General features: G+C 42.6%; 1 protein-coding gene across 1 annotated transcript in view; it reads left to right on the forward strand.

Annotated features, from left to right (window-relative positions):
• The first annotated feature begins 4,039 nt into the window (after window positions 1-4,039).
• Window positions 4,040-13,424, forward strand: part of PRKCE (protein kinase C epsilon) — a 915,268-nt gene continuing 905,883 nt past the window's right edge. Inside the window, exon 1 of the mRNA XM_030195809.1 lies at window positions 4,040-5,097. Coding sequence (XP_030051669.1) covers window positions 4,750-5,097 — 348 coding nt within the window. The 5' untranslated portion in view covers window positions 4,040-4,749. The remainder of the gene's footprint in view (window positions 5,098-13,424) is intronic.

The raw sequence follows: 13,424 nt of genomic DNA on the forward strand, positions 1-13,424 counted from the left end.
ATCATTTAATTGAAAACATACTTATTGTCCAATATTAGTTAGAAATAATACATCTGATCTTTAAAAAAACAGAAGTTATTTAACAATACATATACTTAAGTCTCTAATTCAAATCCCACTGATTAAAGTAATCCCAGTTTTCACAGGCTTCACTCCTTTTAAAGTAATAATTGAGGAAATATTTCTGAGGAAACCTTTAGGAGTCATACCCGGAACTCTGGGGAAAAACAATAATCTTGATATTAATCATCTATAATAATATTCATTTTATTATTCAAAGTTTCTGGTCTATTATCATTTTCAAAATCATAACCACTTCTTGCTCGTGTAGAATCATTTGTTATATCAATTTTTCACTCTCAAAGGGTTCAGTTAAATTGTCCATGTAACTCTCTAATAAAATTGTATCTGAAACAAAATTATTTACTGCCACCATTAGGTCCCGAAGCGCCTTCCAGATGGTATTCAATGTAACCTCCACGGGAGCCAAAAACTCCAAGTTGATTTCTCTTAGGTGTTTAGGAGTGGTTCTGCTGGTTCGGTTTCTGCTGTAAACATCCTCCATTTCAGCGTATGCCTCTAACTCACTCCTCCACTCCTTTGAACATGGTGGTTGAATAATTCGGGAGTGATGGAGTTGTTTTTTCCAGGTCCAAGAGCATCAATGCTCCTTCACCGGCGCTAATCAAAGGACTCGCCAACCCTTTCATCTGTGGGCAGTTTGTCACGAAGCGGTCCCGCACTTGCTGCTCAGGGGACAAAACACTCGCCGGTTGTCCCCTTCCTCTCAGTTAAGGTATCTGCAATTGCAGAGAGGAAATTTACATAAAGAAGACGAAATTTCAGAGAGCAGCTGGGCCGTTGGGCATATGAACTTCAGGTCACCATCTTACCACTCTCCCAGTTTCGGACACTCTTTGTCTGGTTTCTCCTTAGAGGCCTGTCTGATATGGGTAACCCTTCAGCATAGCCCTCTGAGTCATTGAAACACAGAAGCCCCTCCACCACTACAAGGTGGTGTCCCTTCAGAGGGGAGTGGTATATTATAAAAATGCACTTGCCTTTTTTTATTACTACTATTTCACAGAGAAGGTATTGAATAATGAGGGAAGGGTTTCCTTCAGGCAGAACTGTCCAGAGTCAGTCTGAATGTGCCAACATTGGCTAGTTCAGCAGCCAACTTCATACAAAATTAATTATGATCAACGGAAAATAAATCTGTTGGCTCAGGCTGCTTGCTATATGAAATTCCCATCATTGTTTCACTATTGCTACCAAGTATCACATATTAAGGCCTTTGTTTTAATTTGTTTATCCAGTCCTTACATGTACATGGTTTTGCTTGTTAAACCCAAAGGTGAATCCTAGAGGTGGTTGAATGAATTAGGTATAAACTATGTTGTTTCCAACTTCACTTGTTTTGGAGTGCTTTGGGTCCTGCCGATCTGTACATCTGCTGTCTGGAATTCTGGAAGATGGAAATCAGAATATAAAAATTAAGGTTTGGATGTACTCTCTGGAAGTTGTTGTTTACTTTTGCAATGTGTGTATAGATGCCTGTTCTGGTGTGTGCATGTTTATACATATGGCTATGATTCCTGAACATGTGGCATTATTAAAGGACAGACTTTTAAATGCCCAGCTGGGTATATATGCTAATCTCAACTTTGTTAAATGTTTCAGACATAACAATCTATTTGCTCCTATGATATAACTGAATTCTATTATTCTGTCTTGATGTATTTTCAAATATAAGCCACACTGAACCCAAGTGTGCTTGGGATAATGTGGCCTATAAATGTAAAAAAAAAAAAAATCCTTTATCTACCACCTTTTAAGACACTGCCTATCCAGCTGGATGGTGATAGCACAAGGAAAGCAAGTGTGGTCCAGTGAAGACTAACTCAAAGTAACCTGTTCCTTAGCTGGGCTCTAGTATTACATAGTAAATGATGGCAGATAAAGACCTGTACGGTCCATCTAGTCTGCCCAACAAGATAAACTCATTTTACATGGTATGTGCTACTTTATATGTATACCCGATTTGTCCTTGCCTTTCTCAGGGCACAGACGGTAGAAGTCTGTGCCCATATTACCATATTGAAAATGCAACCATGCCTCTGTGGTTATTATGTTCTACTAATAAGTTGGATGGAGTCAATTAAATTCAACAATCATAAGCATCTCATCTCTCTTGGAATAATATATGCGAACACCATGTGTTTTAAGAAATTAAAATCTCTTTTGTATACATAATGAGTGAGATTACCATAAGCCACTTATAAAGGTAAATACCCATTTTTCCTGCAGGTAAAAGTATCTGCTGATGATTCTTCGAGTTAACGTGTTATTAGGTTTAGGATCTGTTTTCCAGTGGTAGAGACTAATTTAAATAGTGTACCCTGGTGAAAAAGAATAAACTGCACGGTCTCTCCACTAGATAGCGCTGTTTCTCTACACGGAGAAGTTTGCGATTCCTGGGGCACGGAAAGGTCATGCGCTAAGGTAGCAACGGCTGCATTTCTTTCATATAACTATACTATTCTGCTAATGCTGGGGGGGGGGGGTGGGGGGGGGTCGGTATGTAAAATCTTGCAATGCATGCGTAACTGTTACTTGTTCTCATCCTGCAAGCACGGGAAGCAATTGTTCTCTGCATTTTGATCTTTTGATCTGAGCTATATACATTGTAACAGTTGCTGTTTCGTTGCTCTTGCAAGTTACTCTCCGAATTATGCCATAATATTGCTGTAATAACAATGGATGGCAAACATTTTAACGAGATCTGAATACTGTAACTGAAAACCTGATGCAGATAAAATGTTTTAAAAAATCACGTCAGAATGCAAACGTTTTAAAGCGTAGCACAGACGCATAAAAATGATCTTACCGAAAAGAAATCCGATTTTACACAATATATATTTCTCATCTTTTTTTTTTGTTTGTTTTGTGTTCCGAACCTGCGGATTATAAAACTAACCACACTGTCCAGTAAGGCAGTGCACAGAAAACGGACTGAACATTGCTCAGGGACTTCTGAGTTATTATGTAATATAATTGGCTTGCTACCAGCACTCTCATAATGCCTGAACAGTCTGGCCAGCAAACTACTCTTTCTTACCTCAGATTTTCTCATGACTCATGCACTGTACAAATTCCGTATCTGCAGTTCTGGCTATATGTAAACAGCCGACAGCGCACGCTTAATACACTTTTAACATTAGGATCCAAATCAACTACTGATGATTACACCGGTTTGTTGTTATTGTTGCTTCAAGGAGATCTGCAGGACTGAACACAAGCGCGTATCTTCCAAGTCCGTTTTGAAATCCGTGTGCAGCTTTGGCTCAGCTTCCAAGTTTCCTTCCCAGCGCTGCACAGGGAGGAAATCCATCTGTAGGGCAGACGCTGGGCCCCGCCCCTGCCATTACGTAACACCGAGGCTGCCGGGGAGGTTCGCAGGGTGCAGTAGTGCAGTGTCTCAGCCTGCAAAAAAGCCAAACCGGTGATCAAAAGAAATCTGCGATCCGGAGTCAAAGCAGTTCCGGAAACGAAGCCACACTCGCCAATCTGCATTTAGGGTGGGCGTGTGGGGCAGCGGTCTATATAGCACTTATGATACTAGTAATATATTAAACCTAACCCCCCCCCCCCCACCATTGAACTGCAGCACATGCCTAGGTGCGATCGCAATGTGACACGTAAAAGGCGCGATACATTGTGGGAAAGCTATCGCGATGTGTTTGTGCCTGGGCTGTTAAAGGTTTGGTACAGCTGCCTGCAGACCCGGGGATCAGCCCGACCTCCAGCATCCTTCCCAGATCACCGGAGGGAGGGAGGGGGGGGGGGTTCTGGGTGCTGTTCAATAATAACCCCCGCCCCAAAGAAGCGTGAGCAGCGCCGGTCAGCGGGCCGGCCGGGGCTGCCTGCCCACACCCAGGCTCCTGCGTCCTGGCTGGCTCCTCCGCTCTCTCTCGCACCGGATTGCTCCCCCAACAGGCAAAAACTTTCTATTTCGCCGCACACACACTGACGTCTTTTGCGCATTTCCTGCATCAGAGAGAGAGGAGAGGAGAGGTGGGGTGGTGCTGATTAGGAGCAGCAGTAGCAGTAGCAAGAGCAGAGGCGGGAGCAGCACGGCGGCGGCGGTGGCACAGGCTGCAGGGTATCCCTCCCGCAGCCCTGGGATCGGGCAGAGCCCAGCCCCGGCCCCCCGGAGCCCCGTGCACCACGCGTGATCCGCCGGAGCAGGGGGGGCCTGCGGCCGCGCTCCGGACACCGGCAGCCACCGGGGGGGTCAGCGGAGCCGATGCGGATGTAAGGTCTGTTTTCGGATTGTGCAAGGGGTGGGGGGCTTTTTGCCCATTTGCCCCCTGGGGCCACAGTCTTTCTCAGATCGCAAACCCGCCAGCCCATGAATTTGCCTGCAACAGATCTGAACGGACAAGTCAGCTGTGATACATAATAAGAATATGTTGTTTACTCTTACCTCGGATTAGAGGTTTGGATTTTGATTGCATCTGGTTGCAAAGGGGGGAAAAAAAGCGCGGACGCCCCCTCCTTATTTTCCGTTAGAAAATATAGCCATATAGCAAGAAATAAATGTCTTCACTGGGTGTCGCAAGAGCAAAGGCTAAATAACCTAAAGGGGGCTTAAACAGCAAAATTTAATCTTGCTGTCAGCTTGATCTTGACTTGCAGTCGGGACTAGATTAGAATCCCAGCCCAAGGTGAGCCCTGCTCTTCGCCATGGTGGTCTTCAATGGCTTGCTGAAGATCAAGATCTGCGAGGCGGTGAATCTGAAGCCCACCCCCTGGTCCCTGAGGCATGCGGTGGGGCCCCGACCCCAGACCTTCCTGCTGGACCCCTACATCGCCCTGAACGTGGACGACTCGCGCATCGGCCAGACCGCCACCAAGCAGAAGACCAACAGCCCCGCTTGGCACGACGAGTTCGTCACCGAGGTGAGCGATGGCCGCAAGATCGAGCTCGCCGTCTTCCACGATGCCCCCATCGGCTACGACGATTTTGTGGCCAACTGCACCATCCAGTTCGAGGACTTGCTGCAGAACGGCAGCCGCCACTACGAGGACTGGGTAAGGCGGGCTTATTGAGGTGCTGAAGGGAAGCTTGCAAGCACCCTTGGGGTTGACAGGGTGGGTGTGTGTGTGTGTGAGTGTTTTAGCAACCCAGAGACCTTCATGTTTGATTGCTATTGATCCTCTTTGAAGGAGGTTACAGGAAAATGAGGAGTAGGTAGAAGATTTTAAAATAAGAATAATGATAATAAACTTTGAAATTGACCTGTATTGGCCCCTTGGAACCAGCTAAATGCACCAAGCAAGTGTTGGACAGAATGTGGTTTAGGATAATGTCCTTAGAGACGTAGCAGTGACCATTGGAGCCGACTCTGTGGGTGCTGTGGGTGCTTGAGCACCCCCAATATTGAGAAAATTCCTTGTATGTGTCCAGGGAGAGGTTATTTTCATTGGGCTTAGCACCCCCAATAATTTTGAAAAGTTGGCTCCTATGGCAGTGACAGTACAGACCTAGGAGATTGGATTTGAGCAGATGTTCATCTTTGCTGCCCAGTGCACTGTCGTCCAAATTCTATGCATGGCACCTAAAGTTGGGCGTGCATCTTAATTAGCTATTAACTAGCAATTCATTGATGGTAATAAATCAATGATTGCAGCAGTGGCGTAACAAGGGGGGCGGTGGGGGTGGTCCGCCCCGGGTGCACGCCACTGGGGGGGTGCTGCGCGCCGGTTGGCCGAGTCCGCTCGTTCCCTCCCTGCTGCTCCCTTTGTGCGAAACAGGTTACTTCCTGTTCCAGGGCAGAGGGAGCAGCAGGGAACGAGCAGACTCGGAGCCAACAGGTGTACGGCACCCCCCCAGCAGGTAAAAATGCACCCGGGGGGGTCACGCTGCACCCGGGGGGGGGGTGTAATTTCGCCAGGGGTGCTGCACCCATGGGGGGTGCATCGGCGATCCGCCCCAGGTGTCAGCCAGCCTAGGAATGCCACTGGATTGCAGATCATTTGTAATAGTTGGATCCCTGCGCACGAAATCCCCTAGTGCGCAACTCACAAGGAGTTGTGGCCAGGGCAGGGGCGTTCTGAAAAGTTGTGTGCGGGGTTATAGAATTGCCCCATTTCCGCACAGAAATACTGGGAGGGGGGAGGTGCCAGCATAAATACTGGCGCCCAGCTTTGGGCGCAGGAATCGTCTCTAAGCGCTGTTCTATAAATGGTGCTCAACCTGGAGGGCTGTTTATAGAATAGGGCTATGTTGCCAATTTTTTTTCGGTGCTGGTTTTCCTGCACCGTTTAAAGAATGTCCCCCTATGTTCCTGTAGGCCGAAGCTTGCGTGTTGAATCCATGTATAGGTGCTTTGGGGGAGATTCTATATATGACGTCTAAAAAAATCAGCCTGGAAATTAGTGCCGACTAAGCATATTCTATAAGCAGCACCTAGATTTATTTATTTATTTTATTTATTTATTGCATTTGTATCCCACATTTTCCCACACATTTGCAGGCTCAATGTGGCTTACATTGCTCCGTCATGGTATCACCATGACTGAATAACATATACAATTAGTAATTACATAAGAAACATGGGAAATGTGGAGGGTCATAATCGATTTAGGCGCAGTATATAGAAAACGCTTAGTTGATATCTCAGCGCCTAAAACTGCACGCATCCATTGACGCCAGTGAAAATGTGGCATAAATCCCCAGCGTGTAGATTTAGGCGCGGAGGGCCGTATTCTATAACTACGGACGCCCTTGAAACGCCCGTTTCCCTGCCCGTAACCACACCCCTTTTTGCCTGCACATGTTAGAAGTTCGGCACACTTCGTTACAGAATGCGCTTAGCGAGTTGTGCGTATAAAAATTCTAATTGCTGCCAACTAGTGCTTTATTATTGATTGTTAAATGTTGTTATCAGCGCTCATTAGCTTGTTAAGTTACGTGCGTTGTTATAGGATCCGCTTGGATTTCGGCTCAGATCTCTAGGCCCGTTATATACACTGAATCTGAGGGTTTATGCTCCGGGTCTTGGTGCCCAATGTCATGTGATGTATATTAACCGTTGTGATCCTGAGGGGGTCAGTTTGGCTAAGCATACTTCTTATCAATTCACTGGCACCTATTAAAAATGTCCAGCGCCATGTCTGCATTATGCGTATTATATAACGGCTCTCAGAATGATCACCAGTAGTGACCAGATACTCTCACACGTCTACACTTGCTCTGAAACAAGTGAAAATAAGTGCACGTAAGTGTGTATTTTATAAACGAAACACTAAAGTGGAGACACACTGTTGCTTGAAACCAATCTGTACGCAACGTTATCCACTCAAGAACCCAGTGCATTTAAAAAAATGTTAGTAAACTGTGTGAAAATATACGAGCAAAAGACCTCAAATGCCCAGAAGTTAACACTTTTCAGCGTCTTTCCTGAGGCTATGAATTTTAAAATATGAAACACTGAACTCACACCCAACGGTGGCCCAGCCGTTTCACTGTCATGGCTTCACCAGGGTTTGTGCTCCATAATATATATGTTCCTGCGGCTGTCATCAGAAGCAGTGATGCGTTCTCTTAACGTTCCCATCACAACAAGGCTTGCTTCTCCCTTTTAAAGAAATACTGTAGAAGTCGGCTGCAGTTGCTGTTCCATTTGGAAGATACCAATAGATTAAAAAAAAAAAAGCATTGCAGAGTAAAAGGAATACAAGTGTTAATTACTAGGATTTTTGACCAATGATAAAATTCATAGCCCTGGGAAAGACATTGACGAGTTTTAGCGTCCGGGCGTTTGAGGTCTTTTCCTCGTGTATTTTTCACACCGTTTCCTAAGATATTTTATTTTACGTATTTGGATTTTGCTCACACCTTTTTCAGTAGTACGTCAAGGTGAGTTACATTCAGGTACACTGGGTATTGTTTTATGCACTGGGTTCTGGAGTGGGTAACGTATTTTCATTTATTTAATTATTTATTTCTGACATTTTTTAGCCCACTTTATCTTGAAAACAAGTTCCAAGTTCAATGTGGTTTACAGTTTAGACTAAAATTACAGAGTCTGAATTTCAGCAGTAGTGAAGAAGTTTGATGAAGTGGCTACTACTATTTAGTATTTCTATAGCGCTACAAGGCATACGCAGCGCTGCACAAACATAGAAGAAAGACAGTCCCTGCTCAAAGAGCTTACAAGAGAGTAACAGATTAGCAAATAAATTACAAATAGTGGACATATTGATAGATTCGCAATACAGAAAATAGACATGATTATCCACTGGTTATTGTTCTGTTAACTAACGTAATGAATTCTGGAATGAATTGGAGAAGAAATGAGTTTTTAGCAATTTTCAGAATTGTAAGTAATCTAATAGATTTTGGGAGAGAGTTCCAATATAGGTGAAATCAGCAGAAAATACTGATTTATATACCACATTATTAAAATTTGGTGGACGAAGTATGAGAGGGTCCCAGGCTCCAAGAAAGGCTTTGTGAAGACATTTTTATTAAATGATTCCTTTAATCTGTAGCCAGTCCATGCAGTATCTGGAATATAAAGGTACATAGCTTGAATGAGATCCTGGCTTTAATGGTTTTAAATGACACATGTATGTTGCAATTCCTTCCCTGCTCTGAACAAACTACGGGGCAGTTCTGTAACAAGGCCCCTCAATTTAGGCACTCCAGTGCTGCGCAGGGCACGCCTGTTGTGAAACAACGCCTGGGCCCCTCAGTTCCATTACCGAATATTGGCTTGACCCTGCTCTGCTGTATCTAAATTTAAGTGTGACTGGCTGATGTTAATGGCTGTGCCTAAGAGTACCTTGCAATGCACAAGACTTATAGCATTCTATAAGCTGCATGAGTAACTTGGAGACACGCCCTTGCCCCTCCCATGCCCCACCCATGTGTACATCCCACTTATGCACAACTTTACAAAATAGTGCTTAGTACTATTACTAATACTTATCATTTCTAAAGCGCTACTAGACGTACGCAGCGCTGTACACTTGAACATGAAGAGAAAATCCCTGCTCGACAGAGCTTACAATCTAATTAGGACAGACAAACAGGACAAATAAGGGATAAGGACAAAGAGTAGCAAGATTCCAGAATCCCAAAGAGTAGCAAGATTCTGTGCAGAATCCTAAAGAGTAGCAACATTCTGGAACCCAAAGAATAGCAAGATTCTGGAATCCTAAAGACTACTACTTATCATTTCTATAGTGCTACTAGACGTATGCAGCGCTGTACACTTGAACATGAAGAGACAGTCCCTGCTCGACAGAGCTTACAATCTAATTAGGACAGACAAACAGGACAAACAAGAGATAAGGGAATATTAAAGTGAGGATAATAAAATAAGGGTTCTGAACAAGTGAATAAGGGTTAGGAGTTAAAAGCAGCATCAAAAAGGTGGGCTTTTAGCTTAGATTTGAAGACGGCCAGAGATGGAGCTTGACGTAGCGGCTCAGGAAGCTTAGTGCACTTATACATGTAAATGCTGCTTTTCTGTGCACACAAGGGACTAGATTCAGTAAATGGTGCCCAGATTTATGTGCTGAAAAAAAAATGAGCAGTAAGCGTTATTTTATAGATGGTGCTAAAATTGGAGCGCCATTTTATAGAATAGTGGTTAGTGCTGGGATTTGCACCTAAATTTTGAGCATGAGGATTTACACCAACTGAAATCTGGTATAAATCCTCATGCCTAAGTTAGACACGGATCTCCCATAGTCTGTAATACTGGCCGCATCTGAGGTGAACACCCCTGATTTGCCCAAACCCCCTCCCATGGTCATGCCCCCTTTTCAGTTGTGCACTAAAACATTTATGTGCGCGTCTTTATAGAATAGCACCTGGCAAGATGAGCTCGTAAACTCAAGTAGTTGCCAATTAGCGCCAATAATTGTTAGCACCCAGTTATTGATGGTGTTTGGCTCGTTACACAGATTTGGGCATTCGCCGAAACACAATTTTTAGCTCCATTTGAATTGAGCGTGGGGGGAAGGCGTGTATTATTGCATGTGGCAAGTTATAGAATTGCATTCACATCTCTGGGAACGCTGATGCGTGATCGATGTGGAAATATGCATGGTTTGTTAGCGTGTGCACTTGTACATGTATGTTCATCCTCATATTTTTATAATAGCCATTTTCTGCAAGGAAAATGTGCGTTACACATGGAAGATGCTTTCCAAATTTACTCTAAGAGACTAAATGATTAGGTAACACAGGCAAGCCTCTGTGGTAGCTCAAGAAGAACCCCTGGCAATTCAGGAATTGTTGCTGATGAAAGGAGCTTAGCTTTTGAAAGCTGGTTGGTAACACCCTGGTGTCTAAATGCACTAAAGGGTTTTCTCCTATTTAGAAAGGTCAATAATCAAATTCACATCTAAATCTCCATTTTGAGGCAGTTCTGTGAAGAGGCGTCTGATAGGAACCTATTCTGTCAAGAAAAGTAGTCAGTGGTGGTAAGGTAAGAGGAGGGGACTTGATATACTGCCTTGCTCTGGTTATAATGGGCTAAAGACAAGATTTAATTTACATAGACATCATATGAAAAATGCCAGTGCCAGCCAGGATGTCATGCCTGTGGGGCGGCACTTTACAAAACCAGAACACTGTACCAGTGATTTCATAGTAAGAATCATGAAAAGTAACTTTAAAACAATACAGGAACGTAAGACCTTTGAAGTCAGAATGATTAAATATTTTGACACCCACCAGACAGGACTTCACAAAGATCTGGGTTTTGTAGCCCATTATAAACCATAAAAATGTACTGCTTTGTTTGTCACCCTCCTGTCTCCATGCATATCTCCCTGTCTCTCACCTATCCACCCCCATCCTGTTAGACTGTCACTGGAATGCTTTGATGTTTCACTTATATATACAGTCATCTACCAACATTTGCTTATTTTCGATCTGACGAAGAAGGGCAACCTTTGAAAGATAATCAAGAAATAATTAAGTTATGTCCAATATAAAAGGTATAATCTTATTTTCTTTTGTTTTATTTCTATTGATTACCTTTAAAAGTGGACTAACACACCTCTCTACTCTGGTTATAATGAAAGCAATTTACATACAATATACAGGTACTTATTTTGCACCTAGGAGAGTGGAGGGTTAAGTGACTTCCCCAGAGTCACATTGGAGCTGCAGTAGGATTTGAACCCAGCTCCCCAGGCTGCTGCACTAACCACTAGGCTACTTCTCCACCCTAGTAATTTGGGTAGATACACTTGTTTGCATTCAGGTGCAAGCACTTATGGCAGCCATAGAGCTGATGACAGGGCTAATGCCGAAATGCAAGAGATACATAGCCCCGCCCAGGCTCCACCCGTAAAATACATGGCCTAGATTCCGTAAATTGCGCCCCAAGGCTAGGCGTTGAAATGATGTGCGCTAACCTAGTATTCTAGAAAGGGCAACTCTGCATGGAATAACCTTTACAAAATACTAGCCTAGCGCTCATTTCGTGCATTTACACCTGCGAGAGGCCGGTGTAAATGCTTGAGCACCTAATTTCTGAGAACACCCCTGGCCCGCTCATGCACCTCCCATGGCTGTGCACCCTTTGGAGTTGTACGGTATGAAATATAGCTGTGCATGTTATAGAATACGGCATAGGGCAGATCCACGTGTAATTCCTAATTACTGCCAATTAAGTGCTTATTAACTGCACTAGTTGATCATTAGCGCTTACATTAGCTAATTAGTTTGCACATGGATCTGGGATCCGCATACAAAATTTCTCACTCAACTTTGGGCAAATTGTACAGAATCCAGGCTAAGTAAGCTACGCATATATTTACAGTATTTATTGGGATTTATTAAGTGCCTTTATGAAGAGATTCACCCAGTGTGGTCGTGTACAGTAGTTACAGTTTAACATCAAACTCACAATGTTGTTAACAGCATAACAATAGTAAAATATACAAGTATAAACATAAATACAATGAAAAAAGAGAACTTGAAAACAGCAATTTGAAACCTAATAATAAGACTACCATGAAACAGGGTCCAAGATGCATGCATTTAACAGCACCGAAATTCAAATAACAGAGATATAATACGATGTCAACATAATGCTAATGAAACATCTAATAAGCACTCAATTAGAACTAATGCTTTTCCACCATATAGCTGAGGAGCCAAATGCATCTCTCTCTCTCTCTCTCTCTCTCTCTCTCTCTCTCTAAATAAATTTCTGTGGTACAGAGTCAGTTGGGATAAATAAATGGGTGGCTTAAACTAAAGGCAAGTTCTGTGTACAGTTAATTAAGATTTAAGGAACTGGTAAGTTACAGTATTAATCTCATAAAGCCAAACTTCTGAAGTAGATTGTAGGTCATGGTAGATTAGAAGTTTATGTTAGCAAAATTAAGAGAAAGTTGAAGTTATAAATATCTTGTTTATGCTAGGCATGAAAATTGTTTAGAGCCTATTTCTGAATATGACATGGAATTTTCTGTGAAAATCAATAAACAAATTTAAAAATAAAGCCAAACTTCCAATATTCATATCAATTATCCAATTGTGAGTCTGACATATTTTAAACATTTTTTAAGCTTCTTCTTTTTTTTTAAGAATGGCTGTCTGAGGCAGCAACATCATTAAATAGTGACATATTATTGCATATATAACTGCTACAATCTTCATAGGTCACATTTTATTGCTTTTTATTTTTATGTCCAAATGCTTGTCAATCTTACTGCCATATTCTATTTGAAATAAGATTCAAACATACACTTATCATAATGCAAAACGGACCACAGCCGACGATGCATGTTTCACCAAAATCTGCGTCAATGCAGGGCCTTACAAACACATTTCTTCCATCGTGTAGCATGTCTTTCTCCAAGTGGGAAGCAATAATATATCAGTATTTACTGATGTTGCCCACCTCTGATGGCCATTCTTAAAAAAAAAAAAGTATTGTAATTTTGGTTCTGATGTATTTACTTGTAACCACTCAGTTAGCAGTAAGCAGGTTTCCGAGACTAAGTACTAGGGGGGAGGAGGGGTTGGAGGGGGAGTGGGGGGGGGGGGGGAAGGGAACTTTACACGTTGTATGGTTCAACTGAGATATTCTATTGACTGTATGTAGGATGTTATGAGTATGTTGAGTTGTTTACCTTTGTTATAACAATAAATAAAACTTAAGGTAAATTGAAAAAAAAAAAGTTTAAAAATATTATAAAAATGTTTAAAAATGTTAGACTCACAACTGGATAACAGATATGAACATCAGAAGTTTGGATATATGAGATTAATGTTGTTAATATAATCCAAACTATAGAAGAAGTGATTTATATTTACTATATAGCAGTTAGGTGGATTGTTGGCATTTAAGTTCACACATATATTCAATTATTCTGAACAT

The sequence above is a fragment of the Microcaecilia unicolor genome, chromosome 3 (assembly GCF_901765095.1).
Source record: "Microcaecilia unicolor chromosome 3, aMicUni1.1, whole genome shotgun sequence".
Classification (NCBI taxonomy): Eukaryota; Metazoa; Chordata; class Amphibia; order Gymnophiona; family Siphonopidae; genus Microcaecilia; species Microcaecilia unicolor.